This window comes from Mobula birostris, chromosome 11 (assembly GCF_030028105.1).
Source record: "Mobula birostris isolate sMobBir1 chromosome 11, sMobBir1.hap1, whole genome shotgun sequence".
Classification (NCBI taxonomy): domain Eukaryota; kingdom Metazoa; phylum Chordata; class Chondrichthyes; order Myliobatiformes; family Myliobatidae; genus Mobula; species Mobula birostris.
The window spans coordinates 11,589,726-11,612,076 of NC_092380.1; the positions used below are offsets into that span (position 1 = coordinate 11,589,726).

The 22,351-nt window shown below is 47.6% G+C and overlaps 1 protein-coding gene across 2 annotated transcripts; it reads left to right on the forward strand.

The window, feature by feature from the left end:
• Positions 1–610: 610 nt before the first annotated feature.
• Positions 611–22,053, forward strand: LOC140205405 (G-protein coupled receptor family C group 5 member B-like). Of its 2 annotated transcripts, XM_072272999.1 has the most exons (4): positions 611–768; positions 3,947–4,920; positions 13,381–13,451; positions 20,108–20,327. In XM_072272999.1, exons 1-4 carry the CDS (start codon positions 737–739, stop codon positions 20,225–20,227), a joined length of 1,197 nt encoding a protein of 398 aa, XP_072129100.1. In that variant the 5' UTR covers positions 611–736; the 3' UTR covers positions 20,228–20,327. The 2 variants fall into 2 exon arrangements, with proteins under 2 accessions (XP_072129100.1, XP_072129099.1); XM_072272998.1 differs by lacking the exon at positions 13,381–13,451 and having other exon boundaries at positions 20,108–22,053.
• Positions 22,054–22,351: the final 298 nt, after the last annotated feature.

Below are 22,351 nucleotides of genomic sequence, written 5' to 3' on the forward strand. Positions count from 1 at the left end.
GCTCTGGTTTCCTCCCACAGTCCAAAGACATACCGGTTGCTAGGTTAATTGGTTATTGTTCTGTTATTAACATAGAAACATAGAAGGCTAGGATTAAATCAGGAGATTGGTGAGTGGTGTGGTTTGAACTGTATCCCAGTAAATAAATAAATATACAGCCACTCTTTATAACTTAGCCTGGAAAATCTTCGGAATTTCCTACCGGAGCATTCTGGTTCAGTCCCCGTGTACGTCCAAGACCCAAATTGAAACTTCATTCCGTATTAGGAGAATCTCGAGATTCGAGATTAATGGGGGAAAGTGATGGAGAGGTGAAAGACCCGACTGAGTGACAGTCCAGGCAGGAGGGGCTTCAATTTCCAATGTACAAGCTGGAGGGGCCGGATGGTCTACCCCGGCTTTATTGCGACCGTAATACTGGACCACAAACCGGACTGGTGCCAGGTCTGCAATTTAGAGCCGGTTTCATTGTCTGGAAATCGCACTGGGGAGTTTGGCAGGCGCTAAGGAAATGCAACTCTGCGGTGCGACGGCAAAACGCGCCTGGCTGGAGGTACTCGAATTTCCAGGCGGCGGGGAAACAGGTAAGACAAAACGTCGGCAGGTATTCGCCCCAGCAACGTCAGGCTGGGAGAGTGAACTGACGCAGGTGCTGACACACCTGGGCACACCTGAACACAGCAGGCGATAAAAGGAGACCAGGGCGGCAGCTCCGACATAGAACAGAGAGAGCGAGATGGCGGGGGCATCGCGAACAGCAACACCAAGGTAGGGCACCACGTTCAGACCCCCCGTTCTGTGGAAATCTGGCCCGGAAGGAGTTGGGTTCAGGGACATTTTAAATCTTTCCTTTCTCTTCATTTCTACTTTGAGGCGTGAAATCACGGTTCCCTCCTGAGTTTATTTTTTTTTAACCCGGAGGGAGCTAGAGTAGGGTCCGCTTGCCTTCCTCCCTCAGACCGGGATTGTGAAGCCGAAGTGTCCGCCGATGGGTTTGCACGTCCCCCGACCCTTGGCTTTGAGGGGTGGCGAGGACGAGACGGGCAATGGACGCCGGGGCTGGGAGCTATCTATTTGTGATGCCGTCCCCTCCGAGGGAAGTCACTCCGGTTTTGTTCAGTCGATCCTTGCCGATGATCGACTTGTTGACTAGATCCTGTCCCCGCCCCCCCGCCACGGTTCCAGTAGATCGTTTCCACACATGCTGATCGGATCGTTGAAAGTGATGCACTTTAGATTAAGATTTACTTATCACGTCTGTTGATTTTTGAGATACAGCCCTTCTGGCCCAGCAACCCCTAGCCTAATCACGGGGAGGTTTACGATGATTAATTAACCTACCAACCGGTAGGTCTTTGGGCTGTGGGAGGAAACCGCAGCACCCGGAGGAAACCCACGCGCAGTCACGGGGAGAACGTACGAACCCCTTACAGGCAGCGGCAGGATTTGAACCCAGGCCCCTGGCGCTGTAAAACGCTGTGCTAGCCACGACGCTACCGTGTACGTCGAAACATTCAGTAAAATGCGACCTTTGTTAGCAACCGCTTAGGGATGTGCTGGGGGCAGCCGCATTTTGCGGGGCGCCAACGTAGCACGCCCGCAGTACTCCCGCTGAACAACACGGGACACGACAAAACAAAATATAACGAGCAGAACAATTCGAGAAAGCGAGCCCCTTTCCTCCCTCCCATCCACCCATCCACCCACATACACACAGACAGCCCTCTTGTTGACCAGATCCTAGCCATTGTTCAATAGATCTTTGCTAGTGATCTACCAGGATCAGAACATCCTTCCCCCACCTTCTCCATCGGTGGCATCTTTGCAAGTGATCCACTTGTTGAATAGATTCTTGTCTGCCAGCCACAAACTTATCCCTTCCCACCAACCCCCCCCCCCATCTGTTCAATAGATCTTTGCTTGTGACTCGTGTGTCGGAACGGTTGCTGCCAGTGCCCCCTTGATCAGTAGATCTTTTCCCCTGCCCTCTATGTTGACTGGATCCTTCTTGGTGGTAGTCAGTAGATCACCACCACTGCTGCTGGGTGGAGGGGTTGATCTCTGTGCCTGTTTCACTGCTGCTGTTTGGTTTTCCTAGATTTGCATGACAGGGTTTGTTTTTGCCTTGTCAGTAGGTCACAGCTGATACCAACTATCAGGGGACCACAGAGGTTCTGTGTTATAGTTTGTCTCATGTCTCTGTGATACGTAGGAAACAAATGTCCCTTCCCTCCAGGGACAGAGATGCCACTTGCCTCACCCAGTCCTGTGTGTTGCCCCCCTGAGTGCCCACCTTTGCTGAGTTCCCACTTAACAACCAACCTGTGACCATGAACTAGCTGTGCAGCAAACAGGGCAAAGACAAGGCGTCGAGACTCACTCCATTTAATCCCAGATTTGGATTTCTGCGAGCGGCGGAGGTTAATGCCGAAGTCTGGCGTGCACTGTTAAAATCTCAGTCGAATGACATTGTCAGCCATGCGAATCCACACCCTCAGGAGACTATCCCAACCAAAACTCTGAGTCAAGGTGAATCATGTTTACCTTAAACATGTTGTAAGAGGCAACAGACATTTAATGCAGCTTACAGCCGGTTTCTCCTGGAATTGAGATATGAATTTACAAGTTGATAGTGTGGTTAAGAAGGCGACGGTTGTGTCAGCCTTCATTCGTCGGGGAGGGGGCTGGAATTGAGTAGAAAAGCCACAAGGTAACATTGCAGCTCTAAAACCCTGGTTAGACCACACTTGGAACATTGTGTTCAGTTCTGGTCACCTCAGTATAGGAAGGGTGTAGAAGGATGCAGAGGAGATTTACCAGGATGCTGCCTGTATTAGCATGGTGAGGATAAGTTAGCGAGCTGGGGCTTTTCTCTTTGGAGTGAAGGAGGATGAAAGGTGACTTGATGGAGATGCACGAGATGATAAGGAACATTTATAGAGTGGATAGACAGAGACTTTTGCCCAGGATGGGAATGGCTTATACAAGAAGGCATACTTTTAAGGTAAACACAAAATAATCTGCAGATGCTGGGGTCAAAGCAACACTCACAACATGCTGGAGGAACTCAGCAGGTCGGGCAGCATCAGTGGAAAAGATCGATCGACGTTTCAGGCCGGAACCTGACGAAGGGTTCCGGCCCGAAACGTCGATCGATCTTTTCCACTGATGCTGCCCGACCTGCTGAGTTCCTCCAGCGTGTTGTGAGTCATACTTTTAAGGTGATTGGAGGAAGGTATGGGGGGGGGGGGGATGTCAGATGCAGATTCTTTATATGGAGGGTGGGTGTGTGTGAATTACTTTGCCAGGGGCGGTGGTAGAGGCAGATACATTAGGGGCATTTAAGAAACTCTTAGATAGACACATGGTTGATCTACCTTGATGGAGAGCAGTACAACATCGTGGGCTGAAAGGCCTGTAATGTTCTATGTTCTAAAGTTGAGGGTTAATGTAGGATGAGAGTTTGTTGGCTGTGGGCCTGTGCTCACCGGAGTTTAGAAAAATAAGAAGGGACCTCATTAAATCCTATTGAATATCGAAAGGCCTAGATAGAGTGGATGTGGAGAGGATGGTTCCTATAGTGGGGGAGTCTAGGACCAGAGAGCACAGCTTCAGATTACAAAGGTGTGCCTTTAGAACAGGAATGAGAAGGAGTTTCTTCAGCCAGAGGGTGGTGAATTTGTGGAATGCATTGCTGCAGGTGGCTACGGAGGCCGAGTCATTGGGTGTACTTAAAGCCGAGGTTGATAGGTTCTTTATTAGTAAGGACATCAAAGGTTATGGGGAGAAGATCAGAGAATGGGAGGGATAATAAATCAGCCATGATGAAGTATCAGGGCAGAGATGAAAAATCAAATGATTCCACTCCTACAGCATTCCCTGTGGTCTTATTATGGAGAAGGTACACTTTAAATTGTTGGTTATGTTTTTCAATTTCTCCTTTCAGGGTGAACTGGAAGATAATCGCAGCACTGCCCTTCCTGTTGTCCGTGTTTGGTTATGGATCTGCTCAGAGCCCTCCTCCAAGAGGCTGTGGTCCCAACCTTCTAAGCGTATACTTCAACCTGTGTGACCTGGATGCGGTGTGGGGGATCGTCCTGGAAGCCTTTGCCGCTCTGGGGATCGTCACCAGCCTGGTGCTGGTTGTGGTGCTCCTGGGCATCACCCCTTTCATTGTCGACGGCAGGAAGAAGGCTTCCGTTCCCGTCCACTGCGTTTTCCTGCTCGGCACCATGGGGATCTTTGGCTTAACCTTCGCTTTCATCACCAAGCTCGATCAGAGGACGTGTCCCACCAGGATCTTCCTCTGGGGCGTGCTCTTTGCCATCTGCTTCTCCTGCTTGCTGGCCCAGGTTTGGAGAGTGCTGAAGCTGGTGCGGTCAGGAAACGGTCCATCTGGGTGCTGCATGCTCACCGTGGTCCTGTGCCTCACGCTGGTCCAAGTCATCATCGACATAGAGTATCTGGTGCTGCTAACCCACCAAATGAAAAAAGACTGTTCCTACCTCAGCACTGACTTCACCATGTTGCTCATCTACATCATGTTCCTGATGGCCCTGACTTTCATCCTGTCCATGTTCACCTTCTGCGGCCGCCACCAGAAGTGGAAGAAATATGGCGCGCACGTCTTTGTTACCATGCTGCTCTCCATTGCGATCTGGGTGGTGTGGATAGTCATGCTGGTGCGCGGGAATGACGCGCTGGGCAAGAGCCCCCTGTGGGACGACCCGACGCTCAGCATCGCGCTGGTCGCCAATGGCTGGGTCTTCCTCCTGTTCTACATCATCCCCCAGCTCCGGCACATCACCTGCCCGGCCAAGCTCGAGGATGGACCCGTGGAGGCCATGCCTCAGAATCCACACGGTGGAATGATGGGTGGCGTAGACAATCAAGTGTTCACGTACGAGGAGTCAAACAGAGGTGAGTGAGGGGTTCTTGTGAGATGATTAGCTGTGAATATTTCCAGGATAGAAGATCTTGGCTTATAACTCTGAACTGGGATTTGGCCAAAAAGATCTTCTCAAGTAGAGTAAAACAACTGACCCTTCGGCCCAGTGAGTCTATGCTATTATTTACATGAATTGCACTTTATTCGCTCCACATTCCCATCCACTTTCTCCAGATTCAGTTTCAGATTCAGAATTAGAATCAGGTTTAATATCATCGGCATAAGCTGTGAAATTTGTTAACTTGGCTGTAGCAGTACATAGCAATACATGATAATAGAGAGAAAACAAAAAGATAAAGGCATCCGTTAGTCTTGTGAGACCATGGATCTGCACCTGGAAAGTCTTCACTCTCCAGGGCACAGGCCTGGGCAAGGTTGTATGGGAGACCAGCAGTTGCCCATGCTGCAAGTCTCCCCTCTCCACAACACTGATGTTGTCCAAGGGAAGGGCATCAGGACCCATACAGCTTGGCCCCAGTGTCACCGCAGAGCAATGTGTGATTAAGTGCCTTGCTCAAGGACACAACACGCTGCCTCGGCTGGGGCTCGAACTCACGACCTTCAGATCGCCAGTCGAATGCCTTAACCACTTGGCCACGTGCCCACTCAGAGAGAAAAAAAGAAAACTGTGAATTACAGTGAATAGTTTAATTAAATAAGTGGTGCAAAAAATTAGGAAATAAAGAAGTAGTGAGGCTATAGACAAACCCTGCTCCTCAGTGTCTAGGGAAACCCTGCAACTAGCCAACTACGTAAGGCAGTTTATGTGGAGGCTGTGTTACGCCCAATTCACAGATCAGACGGAACACCATAAGCAGTTAAATACATACACTTTATAAATCTTACTGCGAATATCGGTTAACAAAGAATACACTCTAAAAGAATAAAACAAAGAAAGGTGCCAAAGTTCGAATAGAGTTTTAAAAGTCAGTGCACTTAAGGTTTCGTTGGAGCTCAATATCCCGCAGAACCTCGACCCTCCGTCCTCAGCCTCTGACGACCCACACAGGACCACTCCTCGGGTGGGCGACCAGAGCGCCTCCGAATGCGACCTTCCTCCATCTTCTCCGCCCGAAAAACTCGCCAAACCATACTGTCCCCCAGGCACATGAGACAGAATATCACCCACAAAAAGAATAACATGGATACTCATTGGTTCGTTCTTCCCCTTATCAATAATATAACCGAAACAAGCAGGGAGAGAGAGAACTCCTTACATCGCAGTTATTATTACAGAAAAGCCATTTTATATAACATACAAAGAAGCCATTTTAGACACCTCAGCAGGCAGTGTAACCAAGACTCAGTTACATGCGCATGGGTTCAATGTCTATAGAGAAATCGGATGGCAGAGGGGAAAAAGCTGTTCCTGAATTGTTGGGTGTCTAGTTTATTAATCACATGGACGTCGAAATATACGGAGAAATGTGTCATTTGCATTACCAAGGATGTCCCAGTGAGGCGTCTCAGCCCGAAATGTTGACTCTTCACTCCTCTCCGTTGATGCTGCCTGACCTATTGAATTCGTCCAGCATTTTGTGTGTGGTTCCCAAAGATCTGTTAAAATGCATTGGCAACCAAAGATCTACTAACATGCACGAGCAGCCAAAGATCTACCACTCACCTCTACACTAGGGACAACTTACAGAAAGTGTTTAACCTCCTTTGGGATGTGGGAGGAAACCAGAGCACTCGGGAGGGGGAAGTGAACCCGCTCAGTCGCAGGGAGAACGTGCAGGCTCCACACAGACAGGGCCGGGGGTCAGGGTTGAACTTGGGTCACCACAGATGTGAGGCAGCAGCTCTGGTGGCTGCATCAGGCTGCAGTTGTGCCTTCTGGAATTAAATTAAGGCCTGGAACTCCTCAGCATTTACAGAGAGGGAAACAGAGTTACTGTTGCAGGGGAGTGACTTTCAATGGTTCAATTTAATATCAGAGAATGTATACAACCTGAAATTCTTATTCTTCACAGACATCCACGAAACAGGGAAAAAAAAACAAAGAATAAATGACAGAAAATATTAGAACCCAAAAGCAGCCCCTCCCTCCTTTAATGCACAAGCAGCAGTAAAACCGTCAACCCTCCCCCCCATGTACTACACCACCACCCCTCCCCACCATCGGAGCAGGGAAACAGTGCGGAGATGAACAAGTTGCAAAGATGGAGAAGAAGGCAGGGACAACATAATAATAGCATAAAGTGGGAGGGGTTGATTAAGGGCCATGCAAAGACAATGTAAGTAGGACTAGCAGTGTCTTTGTCCTGGGGGGAATAGGTTGTGGAATTTGGTATTGAATCCAGAATTGCCATGCAAGCAACTTGGTACAGGGACAAGGTTAGATGAACCATTCTGTATCACAAATTGAGAGGTAAGTTGAGACTGGGCCAAAACTCCTTAGGGATAAGAAGAAATAGTCTTAATGAAGCATATAGTTATTTGTGACGTTTCACTGGTTTGATGCAGGAATCTTGTTTGCTGTGAAAAATCAAAATGGAAATGAAAACAGAAAATGCCGGAAGAACTCAGCGGGTCAGGCAGCAGCTGTGGGGGTGAAAACCCTTTTGGCTGGAGTGTTTAAAACTACGGGGGTCTAACAGGGTTGTCATTGAAAAGCAAAGCTGATACAGGAACCAAATCGAGTACACAAAAGATTCTGCAGATGCTGGAAATCCAGAATAACATGCACAAAATGGTGGAGGGACTCAGCAGGCCAGGGAGAATCTCTGGAGAGGAATGAAAAGTCAATGTTTTGGGCTGAGACCCTTCATCGGCTCTTTGTTCCTCTCCATGGATGCTGCCTGACCTTCTGAGGTCCTCCAGCATTTTGTGTGCATCACGCTGTACATGAGCTATGCTTTTGTTTCATGGTCTTACCGGCTGTGACTTTTTTGACCAGGGGTTGTTGGTCCTAATTTGCTGACAACACTTTCCCACGCGGTTCACTTTCAACCGAGAGTCTCTGCATCAATGAGACCTGATGTAGAGTGAGGGACCACTTTGTCAAGCACCTTCACTCCATCCACTACAAAAAGTGGGGTTTCCCAATGGCTCCCCCATTTGAATTCTACTCTCCATTCCCATTCCAACACGCCTCATCTACGGCCATGATGAGACCACTCTTGGGTTGGAGGAATAACACTTCACACTCCATCCAACCTGGTGGCATTAACATCAATTTCTCTAACTTCTGGTAATATCTTTTCCGTTCCTCTTCTGGATCCTCTCTCACACCTTCTCTTCTCCTCACCTACCCATCACCTCGCACTGATGCCCCTCCTCCTTCCCTTTCACCCATTGGTCCACTCTCCTCTCCAATCAGATTCCTTCTTCTTCAGCCCTGTACCTCCTCCACCTATCACCTCCCAGCTTCTTACTCCGTCACCCCTCCCCCACCCACCCACCTTCCCCCTCACCTGGTCCCACATATCACCTGCCAGCTCGTACTCCCCCTACCCCACCCCCCACCACCTTCTCATATTAGCTTCTTCACTTTCCTTTCCAACCCTGATGAAGCGTCTTGGCCCAAAACGTCAACTGTTGATTCCTCCTCTCCGGAGATGCTGGCTGACCTGTTGAGTTCCTCCAGCATCTCGTGTGTGTGTGTGTTGGATTGGAAACAGTGTCTAACAGTGAGTGATTTCCTGGGGCTGAGGCTGGCCTTGAATAATACAGAAGAAAGTAACCGGTAATAAGCGGGAGTACATCTCACTTCAAAGTGATAACTGGTTAGGCAAGAGAAGCCAACCTTGAATCTGTATTATTTGGCATTTAGAAGAATTTGGGGGGGGGGGGAGTTATTGAAACATAAGACCCTGAGGGATCCTGGCAGAATTGTCACTGGAACATTTTCACCAGTTAGGGAATCCCCAGCAAGTTCAGATCCTATTCATTTAAAACAGACGCGTAACAATTTCTTTTTGTAAAGGGCGGTGAACCTCTGGAATTCTCTTCCCTAGGGGAATATGTCATTTCGAAGTATTTAAGGTGAAGTATTTAAGGTGAAGGAAGTTCTCGGCCCAAAACGTTGATTGTTTACTCTTTTCCGTAGATGCCACCTGGCCTGCTGAGTTCCTCCAGTATTTTGTGTGTGTTACTCAGGTGGAGGTAGATATATTTTTGAAAATTTATCAGCGGGGATCTGGCATGCAAGAGGACGAGAGGTCTGGTCTCGGACTGAAATGTTGCCTGTTTATAAGTGCTGTCTGACCTGCTGAGTTCCTCCACCATTTTGTGTGGGTTGGTTTGGATTTCCAACATCTGCAGACTTTCTCATGTTTTAGATAAAGCCATTATCCTATTGAATGATAGGACAGGACTGACGGGCCAAGTGGCCTACTCTTGCCTCTATTTTCTCGTATTTTCTTGTGTTCTCCAAAGCCAGTGATGGCCTCACATACTGACACTATTCACTGTGAAACAAATTTATTTGTTGCTCCCAGCGCAGATGTTTACAAGAGGGTATTGGAAATAATCAATGAGTTTCCAGTAGCTGACAATGTTCTACCAGAGTCAGTGTTTTTTTTTTGGGGTGCCACGGTAGGGTAGCAGTTAGTGTGACACTATTACAGCTCAGAGCATCGGTTCTGGTGTCCTCTGTTTAAAGAAAAAAGTTTGTACATTCTCCCCGTGTGCACGTGAGTTTTCTCTGGGTGCTCTAATTTCGTCCCACAGTCCGAAGACATACCAGTTAGTAGATTAACTGGTCTTTGTAAATTGTTCTGTGATCAGGTTAGGGTTAAATGGGTGGGTTGCTGAACAGCATAGCCCGGTGGACTGGTGTCACTAAATGAATAAATAACTGTTTGCAGACTTTCTCAACACTGGGGCATACACGTTCACCAGTGATACAAGGTGAACAAAGGGCTGGCAGTAAATGAATGTAGTAACAGGTGACTTAAAGCACACACCTGTGTCTGTGTCCTGACAAGGTAATTCTATAACCTAACCAGTCACCCGCAGGCAAATAATGTGTTTTCAGCCCAGCTTTAATATCTGCTCTTGTGAAATAAACAGTGTGCTTTGTACTGGCAAGTCCCACTTCAACCCAGGAGAAAGACGCTGTATTGAAAGACAGCTATTGACCTTGCTGGATTTTTCAGTCAGAACATGACACAGATCCTCTGCTGTCCATTCCTCCACCCCACCCGACTCCTTTCTCAGTATGGGTGTCTTCCAGAAATCTTCTCTTAAGTGGGAAAAGAAGTAACCTTATTTCTCACACAACGGGTTCTGCAGGTGCTGGAAATCCAGAGTGCTGCACACAAAATTGCTGGAGGGACTTAGCAGGTCGGGCAGCATCTATGGAGAGGAATAAACGACCCTTTATCAGTACTGGAAAGGAAGAGGGAAGTAACCAGAATAAGCAGGTGAGGGAGGGGAAGGTGGAAGGTACATTGGCTGTGGTAGCAGGTCTAAGAGTCGGAGGCCAGCGGAGATCATAGAAGGGGAGCAGTGAGGGAGAGTCTCACTGAACTCCAGTGGAAGGGAAGATTTAAACTTCTTCAGGTAGGCATCCTTCGAAGTGACCTCACAGTGGAACAGCAAATCATAAACGCGAGAGGTTCTGCAGAGTTCCTGTTTCTCTAACCGTTAAGGTTAAGTTCTTTGTTTTGATTTTAACTTACAAAAACCCCATTATTTTAAATTGTTTCAACACTGGACCAACTATAAAGTTTATAATTAAGCCTTCTAGTCCCTCTAGATTTAAATACTTTTCCTGGAAAAAGAAAGTTTTTAATGCTCCTACATATTTCCATTTGTATCATTTTTCATTAGAATATCAATTTAAATATTCACTGACTGGAGATTAGGTTTTGCATGAATGCACAGACATCCATAATTTCATTTATTTTGAATTGTTAATATTGGAGACATAGAAAAGTACAGCATAGAAACAGGACCTTCAGCCCATCTAGTCTGTGCCGTTCTATTTAAACTAACTACTCCCGTTGACCTGCACTGGAACCATAGCCCTCCATACCCCTACCATCCATATACTTATCCAAACTTCTATTAAACCTTGAAATGGAGTTTGCATACATCACTTGCGCTGGCAGCTCGTTCCACACTCTCACGACCCTCCGAGTGAAGAGTTTGCCCTCATGTTCCCCTTAAACCTCACCTTTCACCCTTAACCCATGACCTCTGGTTGTAGTCCCACACAACCTCAGTGGAAAAAGCCTGCTTGCATTTACCCTATCTATACCCCTCATAATTTTGTATACCTCTATCAAATCTCCTCTCAGTCTTCCACACTCCTAGGAATACAGTCCCAACCTATTTAATCTTTCCTTATAACTCAGGTCCTCCAAACCCAGCGACATCCTTGTAAATTTTCTCTGCACTCTTTCAACCTTATTTATACCTTTCCTGATGGTAGGTGACCAAAACTGCACACAATGCACCAAATTAGGCCTCACCAACGTCTTATGCAACTTCGGCTAAGGAACTTGATAAAAGTACCTCGCACACCACATTACCAAAACTGTTTAAGACAGCAAAGAAGCTCAGCACTTCAAATTTGCCCATGAGACTCACAAGCACCCAGCAATCTGAAATTTCAAATGCAAACTGAACTCCTCTGAGCTCAGAAACCATCCAGAAAGTGCACAAAGTGCAGTCAGAACTCTGTGTTCTACCACGTCCCTTCACCATGGGTTGCTAGAATTTAAAGGTTCCAATATCTCAGGGGTTTAATGTTTTACTCTGTATTTCGGGGAGGTCAAAGTTCAAAATGATGAATCAGCCCCTTTCAACCCTCGCAGTGGTTTCCCTGGAGTGTGTAACCACACAACAGAGAGGAAAACATACACTTAGTAGCCACCTTATTAGGTAAATCTGCTTGTTAATGCAAATACCTAATCAGCCGATCATGTGGCAGCAACTCAGTGCGTAAAAGCATGCAGACATGGTCAAGAGGTCCAGTTGTTGTGCAGACCAAACATCAGAATGGGGGAAGAAATGGGGGGCCACAGCAGCATAACGGTTAACGTGACGCTTTTACAGCTCAGGGCGTTGGAATTTGGAGTTCAATTCCAACGCGGTCTGTAAGAAGTTTGTACGCCCTTTCTGTGACTGCGTGGGTTTCCTCCGGGTGCTCCGGTTTCCTCCCACAGTCCAAAGACGTACTGGTTAGTAGGTTAATTGGTAAAATTGTCCTGTGATTAGGCTAGAGTTAAAAAGGTGGTCCGCTGGGTGGTTGCAGCTGACTGGGGGCCAGGAAAGCCTGTTCCACACTGCCTCTCTAGATAAGTGTGATCTAAGTGACTTTGACCGTGAAACGTTGATGCCAGGCGGGGTGGTTTGAGGGTGGCGGTCAGCGTAATGCGGGGTGTTAAAGTTCAGAGTTCAATTCTGGTGCCGTCTGTAAGGAGTATGTACATCCTTCCCGTGGTGTGCATGGATTTTCCCCGGGCACTCCAGTTTCCTCCCACAGGCCAAGGACGTACTGGTTGGTAGGTTACTTGGTCACTGTAAATTATCCCGTGATTGGGCTAGGGTTAAACGGGGGAAATTGCTGGGTGGTGCAGCTCGAAGGGCCGGAAAGGTATATTCCACGCTGTATCACAGTAAGTAAAAATTTCCATCTACCCACCACTCTCTGTGTGAAGAACCTCTCCTAACCGGTCTCTTGTAGCTCATCATTGAGAAATTCTTGTCGGTGCCTTGATAAACAGTCGACATTACAGGCCGAGTCCCTTCATCAAGACTGGAAAGGAAGAGGGCAGAATTCCTCCAGCATTTTGTATGTTGTGATAGTTTTTCTGGTCACTTCCAATTTCCCGTGGTTCCTGTGATTTCTACAAGGACACAGACCGCTGCATGGTTATATACCAATGCTCAGTAATGCAAAGGGGATTGCCTCCGACCTGATGTCATGAACATCAATTGCCTTAACCTTCTTCCCTGCCCCTTCATTTTCCGTTCCCCATTCTGGCTCCCCTATTTCCCCTTCTTTTCTCCTCACCTGCCCTTCCCCTCACTCTGGTTCTCCTCTTCATTTTGTTCTTGGTCCACTCTCCTCGTCTATCTGACTCCTCCTCATTCTTCAGCTCTCTACCTCCTCCAGCTATCACCTTGCAGCTTCTTACTTCATCCCCCGCCCCCACTCTCCCCCTCACCAGGTTCCACCTGTCACCTTCCAGCTTGTACTCCCTCCCCTCCTCCCTTTTTATTTTCTTTGGCTCATGCTCACCTCCTGATGAAGGGTCTCAGCCCAAAGCGTCAACTGTTTATTCATTTCCAGAGATGTCACCTCACCTGCTGAGTTCTTCTGGTATTTTGTGTGTGTGTTTCTCTGGATTTTCACCCTCTTGCGTTTGAGATGCTAATGAGGGGTTGTGATTTAGTGAAATGGATAGCTGGCGTGTGCCACAAAAAAGAACCATTGCCTCAGCTTTCCCTCACACCTGATTGATTTGCTTCCACAGGATTTGCCATGACTCATTCCAATGTTGCCTCCTCGTCCCACTACAGCAACTCCGTCCCAATGGAAAACAATGTGAGTACTTACCCGCCACCATGACCAGCCTTTATACTCCGCTTTTCATTCTGCATCCGTGGGTTCTTGCTGGGCAAAGGGTACAAGGTGTTATCGAGCCAAATGTGCTGAAGGCAATTGCTCCAGTCCACCATTGTTGAATGTTAACAGTCTCAGGAGCCCTCACCGTCAGATTCCTGAACCAGCGGGGAATAACCTTACTCACTACAACCCTGACCTATTCCACTACCCTGTGCACTCAGTAAAGGACTCTACAACTCATGTTCTCAATACTGTTTGGCGAGGCGTACTTTAGAGTAGTGTGTGAAGTTTTGGTCACTGACCTGCAGGAAAGATGTAAATAAAGTTGAAAGAGTGCAGAGAAAATTTACAAGGATGTTGCCAGGTCTGGAGGACCTGAGTTATAAGGAAAGATTGAATCGGTTAGGACTGTATTCCTTGGAACGTAGAAGATTGAGGGGAGATTCGATAGCTGCATACAAAATTATGAGGGGTATAGACAGGGAGAAGGGTGTTTGCACTTGCCCTCTGAGGTTGGGTGGGACTACAAATAAAGGTCATGGGATAAGGGTGAAAGGTGAGAAGTTTAAGGGGAACATGAGGGGTGACTTCCTCACTCAGAGGGTGGTGAGAGTGTGGAATGAGCAGCCAGCACAACTGGTGCGTGCGAGCTTGATTTCAACATTTAAGAGAAGTTTGGATAGGTACATGGATGTTGGGGATATAATACATAGAAAACATAGAAAACATAGAAAATAGGTGCAGGAGTAGGCCATTCAGCCCTTCGAGCCTGCACTGCCATTTATTATGATCATGGCTGATCATCCAACTCAGAACCCTGTACCAGCCTTCCCTCCATACCCCCTGACCCCCGTAGCCGCAAGGGCCATATCTAACTCCCTCTTAAATATAGCCAATGAACTGGCCTCAACTGTTTCCTGTGGCAGAGAATTCCACAGATTCACCACTCTCTGTGTGAAAAAGTTTTTCCTAATCTCGGTCCTAAAAGACTTCCCCTCTATCCTCAAACTGTGACCCCTCGTTCTGGACTTCCCCAACATCGGGAACAATCTTCCTGCATCTAGCCTGTCCAATCCCTTTAGGATCTTATACGTTTCAATCAGATCCCCCCTCAATCTTCTAAATTCCAACGAGTACAAGCCCAGTTCATCCAGTCTTTCTTCATATGAAAGTCCTGCCATCCCAGGAATCAATGTGGTGAACCTTCTTTGTACTCCCTCTATAGCAAGGATGTCTTTCCTCAGATTAGGGGACCAAAACTGCACACAATACTCCAGGTGTGGTCTCACCAAGGCCTTGTACAACTGCAGTAGTACCTCCCTGCTCCTGTACCCGAATCCTCTTGCTATAAATGCCAGCATACCATTCGCCTTTTTCACCACCTGCTGTACCTGCATGCCCACTTTCAATGACTGGTGTATAATGACACCCAGGTCTCGTTGCACCTCCCCTTTTCCTAATCGGCCACCATTCAGATAATAATCTGTATTCCTATTTTTGCCACCAAAGTGGATAACTTCACATTTATCCACATTAAATTGCATCTGCCATGAATTTGCCCACTCACCCAACCTATCCAAGTCACCCTGCATCCTCTTAGCATCCTCCTCACAGCTAACACTGCCACCCAGCTTCGTGTCATCCGCAAACTTGGAGATGCTGCATTTAATTCCCTCATCCAAGTCATTAATATGTATTGTAAACAACTGGGGTCCCAGCACTGAGCCTTGCGGTACCCCACTAGTCACCGCCTGCCATTCTGAAAAGGTCCCGTTTATTCCCACTCTTTGCTTCCTGTCTGCTAACCAACTCTCCACCCACACCAATACCTTACCCCCAATACCGTGTGCTTTAAGTTTGCACACTAATCTCCTGTGTGGGACCTTGTCAAAAGCCTTCTGAAAATCCAAATATACCACATCCACTGGTTCTCCCCTATCCACTCTACTAGTTACATCCTCAAAAAATTCTATGAGATTCGTCAGACATGATTTTCCTTTCACAAATCCATGCTGACTTTGTCCGATGATTTCACCGCTTTCCAAATGTCCTGTTATCACATCCTTGATAACTGACTCCAGCAGTTTCCCCACCACCGACGTTAGGCTAGCCGGTCTATAATTCCCCGGTTTCTCTCTCCCTCCTTTTTTAAAAAGTGGAGTTACATTAGCCACCCTCCAATCCTCAGGAACTAGTCCAGAATCTAACGAGTTTTGAAAAATTATCACTAATGCATCCACTATATTTCTTGGGCTACTTCCTTAAGCACCCTGGGATGCAGACCATCTGGCCCTGGGGATTTATCTGCCTTCAATCCCTTCAATTTACCTAACACCACTTCCCTACTAACATGTATTTCGCTCAGTTCCTCCATCTCACTGGACCCTCTGTCCCCTACTATTTCTGGAAGATTATTTATGTCCTCCTTAGTGAAGACAGAACCAAAGTAATTATTCAATTGGTCTGCCATGTCCTTGCTCCCCATAATCAATTCACCTGTTTCTGTCTGCAGGGGACCTACATTTGTCTTTACCAGTCTTTTCCTTTTTACATATCTATAAAAGCTTTTACAGTCTGTTTTTATGTTCCCTGCCAGTTTTCTCTCATAATCTTTTTTCCCCTTCCTAATTAAGCCCTTTGTCCTCCTCTGCTGAACTCTGAATTTCTCCCAGTCCTCAGGTGAGCCACTTTCTCTGGCTAATTTGTATGCTTCTTCTTTGGAATTGATACTATCCCTAATTTCTCGTCAGCCACGGGTGCACTACCTTCCTTGATTTATTCTTTTGCCAAACTGGGATGAACAATTGTTGTAGTTCATCCATGCAACCTTTAAATGCTTGCCATTGCATATCCACCGTCAATCCTTTAAGTGTCATTTGCCAGTCTATCTTAGCTAATTCACGTCTCATACCTTCAAAGTTACCCCTCTTTAAGTTCAGAATCTTTGTTTCTGAATTAACTATGTCACTCTCCATCTTAATGAAGAATTCCACCATATTATGGTCACTCTTACCCAAGGGGCCTCTCACGACAAGATTGCTAATTAACCCTTCCTCATTGCTCAAAACCCAGTCCAGAATAGCCTGCTCTCTAGTCGGTTCCTCGGCATGTTGGTTCAAAAAACCATCCCGCATACATTCCAAGAAATCCTCTTCCTCAGCACCTTTACCAATTTGGTTCACCCAATCTACATGTAGATTGAAGTCACCCATTATAACTGCTGTTCCTTTATTGCACACATTTCTAATTTCCTGTTTAATACCATCTCCGACCTCACTACTACTGTTAGGTGGCCTGTACACAACCCCCACCAGCGTCTTCTGCCCCTTAGTGTTATGCAGCTCTACCCATATCGATTCCACATCTTCCCGGCTTATGTCCTTCCTTTCTATTGCGTTAATCTCTTCTTTAACCAGCAACGCCACCCCACCTCCCCTTCCTTCATGTCTATCCCTCCTGAATATTGAATATCCCTGAACGTTGAGCTCCCATCCCTGGTCACCCTGGAGCCATGTCTCTGTGATCCCAACTATATCATAATCATTAATAACAATCTGCACTTTCAATTCATCCACCTTATTACGAATGCTCCTTGCATTGACACACAAAGCCTTCAGGCGCTCTTTTACAACTCTCTTAGCCCTTATACAATTATGCTGAAAAGTGGCCCTTTTTAATGCTTGCCCTGGATTTGTCGGCCTGCCACTTTTACTTTTCTCCATAGTACTTTTAGTTTCTACCCTCACTTTACACCCCTCTGTCTCTCTGCACTGGTTCCCATCCCCCTGTAGTGAACTAACCTCCTCACGCCTAGCCTCTTTAATTTGATTCCCACCCCCCCAACCATTCTAGTTTAAAGTCACCTCAGTAGCCCCCGCTAATCTCCCTGCCAGGATATTGGTCCCCCTAGGATTCAAGTGCAACCCGTCCTTTTTGTACAGGTCACGCCAGCGCCAAAAGAGGTCCCAATGATCCAAAAACTTGAATCCCTGCCCCCTGCTCCAATCCCTCAGCCACGCATTTATCCTCCACCTCATCTCATTCCTACTCTCACTGTCGCGTGGCACAGGCAGTAATCCCGAGATTACTACCTTTGCGGTCCTTTTTCTCAACTCCCTTCCTAGCTCCCTATATTCTCCTTTCTGGACCTCATCCCTTTTCCTACCTATGTCATTGGTACCTATATGTACCACGACCTCTGGCTCCTCACCCTCCCACTTCAGGATATCTTGGACACGATCAGAAATATCCCGGACCCTGGCACCAGGGAGGCAAACTACCATCCGGGTCTCTGGACTGCGTCCACAGAATCGCCTATCTGACCCCCTTACTATCGAGTCCCCTATCACAACTGCCCTCCTCTTCCTTGCCCTACCCTTCTGAGCTACAGGGCCAGACTCTGTGCCGGAGGCACGGCCACTGTCGCTTCCCCCGGGTAAGCTGTTCCCCCCCAACAGTACTCAAACAGGAGTACCTGTTGTTAAGGGGCACAGCCACCGGGGTACTCCCTATTACCTGACCTTTCCCCTTTCCCCCTCCTAACCGTGACCCACTTGTCTGCCTCCCGTGGCCCCGGCGTGACCACCTGCCTGCAACTCCTCTCTATCACCTCCTCACTCTCCCTGACCAGACGAAGATCATCGAGCTGCAGCTCCAGTTCCGTAATGCGGTCCCTTAGGAGCTGCATCTCGATGCACTTGGCGCAGATGTAGACGTCCGGGAGGCTTGGAGACTCCAGGGCCTCCCACGTTCGACACCGAGAACAGCAAACTGCCCTCACACTCATACTGCCCCTCTCCTCAAATAACAACAGAAAATGAATGCCAAACCTTCCTCGCCCGTTTCCGCCTAAGCCCGTTGAGCCGAAGCCCTTAAGCCTTCACTCTGCTCCCGGCTCACTCCGCAGCCCGCAAACTACGCTGCCCGCTCTATGAGGCTCTGTTCCTTTTAAATCTGCCGCGCTGCACTGCCCGACGTCACACGCCTGCGCAGTCCCGCCTCTCAGAACGCCGTTGGAGAAAAAAAAATAACGAAAATTTCAAAAATGTCTTTCTCGGCACTCCCACTCAGACTCTCAGACTCCTTCTTCTAATGGGCTAAGGTCGATGGGAATTGGCAGTTTAAATGGTCCAGCATGGACTAGATGGGCCAAAGGGCCTGTTTTGGTGCTGTATTTTTCTTTGACTTTGGAATAACAAAAGATAGACACTTCACAAGAGAATTTTATCTGTGAAAAGTCCCCCCAACCCTTTCAAAAATGTGGTCCCTTTATTGTATTCGACTGTGGTTTATTGATCACAGAGTTTCCACCTGGCTCCTTGCTCTGTTCCACATATTGACCATCCTTTACCTCATCGAAGGTTTAAAGGGTCACAGCACACCAGCCACCACCTCCACCCCCCAGCCCTCTCCTAATCCTGACCTTGAACCCTGTCTGACTCACTCAGATGGTTGAGGAAGGTCACCCTGGCACTGGTGGACCTTGCTGGGTCAGTGTATCCTGAATGTCAGCAATGGAGTTTGGGCAAACACTGTGTATGGTCAACAGGGAATCTGTGGATCGATCTCACACTCTCACCACCCATTCATATCCACTGCTCAGTAGAATAGGAGGCTATGAAAGCAAACTCCAGACAGAAAATTCAGGAGACCCCTTAGAATGATCTTTCAAAAGGTGCTGACAGGACGGATTTTATAAAGATCATAAGACCATAAGACAAAGGAGCAGAAGTCAGCCATTCGGCCCATCGAGTCTGCTCCACCATTTTATCATGAGCTGATCCATTCTCCCATTTAGTCCCACTCCCCTGCCTTCTCACCATAACCTTTGATGCCCTGGCTACTCAGATACCTATCAATCTCTGCCTTAAATACACCCAATGACTTGGCCTCCACTGCCACCCGTGGCAACAAATTCCATAGATTCACCACCCTCTGGCTAAAAAAATTTCTTCACATCTCTGTTCTGAATGGGCACCCTTCAATCCTTAAGTCATGCCCTCTCATACTAGTCTCCCCCATCATGGGAAACAACTTTGCCACATCCACCCTGTCCATGCCTTTCAACATTCGAAATGTTTCTATGAGGTCTCCCCTCATTCTTCTAAACTCCAAGGAATACAGTCCAAGAGCAGACAAACGTCCCTCATATGTTAACCCTCTAGTTCCTGGAATCATTCTAGTGAATCTTCTCTGTACCCTCTCCAAGGTTGAATTTTTTCTGTGAATTTTTTTTTCTGAGAGTATGCCAGGTACAGTGGAACCCTTTGCTGAGAGTGCGGCCTATAAACCCCCAAATCATAATGAAAACGTCAATTGGACAAACTCTGTTCAACAGAAAGTGAAGTCAAAGGATCACCAGCTTTCACGTGGGTCACAGGGACAGACACGGACAGTGTTGGAAATAGGCAGCAGGTCAGGTGGCATCTGTGGAGCGAGAAGCAGTCAACATTTGAGATGTTAACCCGGCCTCTCGCTCCACAGATGCTGCCTGACCTGCTGAGTGTTTCAGGTGCTCCCTGTGTGTGTTTCAGATTCCCAGCTGCTGCAGTATTTTGTTTCTATCTTGTTCCATGTGCAAATTTGCGGTTATTATTCGTGTGTCTAATCTAAACCCTCTTGCATTCATATTATAGATGTACAACATGCCACGAGAGTTTACAATCCCTCGGCCACAGACAAAGACCAACTACTACCCGACGCCCTTCCTACAAGATCCCTATCTCAACTACCAGAACAGGCAGACAACGTTCTAGAGCTCTTGGGGTCAGTTGGAAGCCCCGGCCGACTCCTTTTCCCGAGTGGCGTACTCCCTGCTACAAACCACTCTCCCACGCACCTCGCAGGACCACTGCACGTCCCCCCACCCCCGATCGTCAGATGATTAAGATATAAGCCTTTCCCGCGAGTACTGAAGCACACAACTGTTTATATAGTGACTCATTCACTGGCTGGTTACCCGATGCCTGTTTGCGCAGTGGCGCGGGGAGTTCAGGTGGTTATCACAACCTGCTTATCTGACACACACCGTTACAGAGGTGGGCAAAGGGGGAAGATATAGTGAACGAGTGGTTTGATCTACAGTACGAATTAGATAACGAGCCCTTGAGATTAGTGCTTCACATCTCGCTGCTCTTAAAGTGTATTATTGATGACACACTGGCAGCAACGTCAGTGGCTGGACTTGTAAATGCTTGCAGGGTCCCGGCACCTGTATTTGCGTCGCTACTTTCCCCACTGCTCCAGAAGGTGACTACCACAGTCACAGCCGACCAGGCAGCCGTTCCACCTTCTAGCGCACCTTCCCCGAGGATGCATTTGCGGGGTCCCGGACACCACCCTTCCATCTGGAGCGGCCAACTCCCGAACGCCCTCCCGCCTCTCCCGTCGCCTGATCGGAGGCAACCAGCATTCAGGAGGAGGCCTCTGTCGGCTGCCAGGCCACCGCCTTCCCGAGACTGGGGCAGCCTTTTATCACGTAGCTCCGTATTGTAACCAGTAAAACGAGCCGGCTCGCCAGCACCGCTGGTTCGCAATGCGTTTGAGTCTGGGGCATCAGTAATAGTTTTCCGAGGGCATTGTATTTTCCCCCAAATCAACCACCCAGGTCTAGAAGGGGGAAATCAGCAGGGAATCCTAGCTAAGCCTTTTTCATCCTGCCCTCAGGGCCTATGACATTAGGGCACACTACCTCCGGTCCAGATAATAGATAATAGGTGCAGGAGTAGGCCATTCGGCCCTTCGAGCCAGCACCGCCATTCACTGTGATCATGGCTGATCATTCACAATCAGTATCCTGTTCCTGCCTTATCTCCATATCCCTTCACTCCGCTATCATGAAGAGCTCTATCTAACTCTTTCTTGAAAGCATCCAGAGAGTTGTCCTCCATTGCCCTCTGAGGCAGAGCATTCCACAGATCCACAACCCTCTGGGTGAAAAAGTTTTTCCTCAACTCCATCCTAAATGGCCTACCTCTTATTCTCAAATTGTGGCCCCTGGTTCTGGACTCCCCCAACATTGATAAAGGTCTCAACTTGAAACGTCAACTGTCCATTTCCCTCCGCAGATGCTACCTGACCCGCTGAGTTCCTCCTGCAGTTTGTTTTATTTTCTTGCTTCAGGTTCCAGCACCTGCAGTTTCTTGTGCCTCTACGCTAAAGTAGCTGCTGACACAATGGCTTTGCAGCGCCAGCCGTAAGCTCAGGCTTTGATTCCCACCGCCGTCTGTGAAGGAATCTGTACCTTCTCCCTGCGTGGGGGTCCTCTGAGTGCTCTGGTTCCCCCCTCCCCAACACCCACATTCCAAAGGCGTACGGGTTAGGGTTAGTGAGTTACGGGCATGTTGGCATGCTGTGTTGGCGCTGTGCGTGTGGCGATGCCAGCAAGCTGCCCAGCTGAAATCACGCATTTCACTGTACATTTTGATGTATATTTGATAAATAAAGCTAATCTTAATCTTTTTCTTTCCATATAACTGTAAATTGCATGTGTAACTTTAATACAAATATTATTTATCTATATTAAAGCCATAGATGTCAGTGTTTTTACTCCTATGCCAAACTTTATTTAAGCATTTTTGTAGTAGCAATAAAATTGAATTATTTATATAATAAAGATGCCTTGAATTGGATTATTATTTTAACACAAGAAGACATAGAAACATAGAAAATAGGTGCAGGAGAAGGCCATTCGGCCCTTTGAGCCTGCACCGCCATTCAGTATGATCATGGCTGATCATCCAACACAGAACCCTGTACCTGCCTTCCCTCCATACCCCCTGATCCCTTTAGCCACAAGGGCCATATCTAACTCCCTCTCAAATATAGCCAATGAACTGGCCTCAACTGTTTCCTGTGGCAGAGAATTCCACAGATTCACC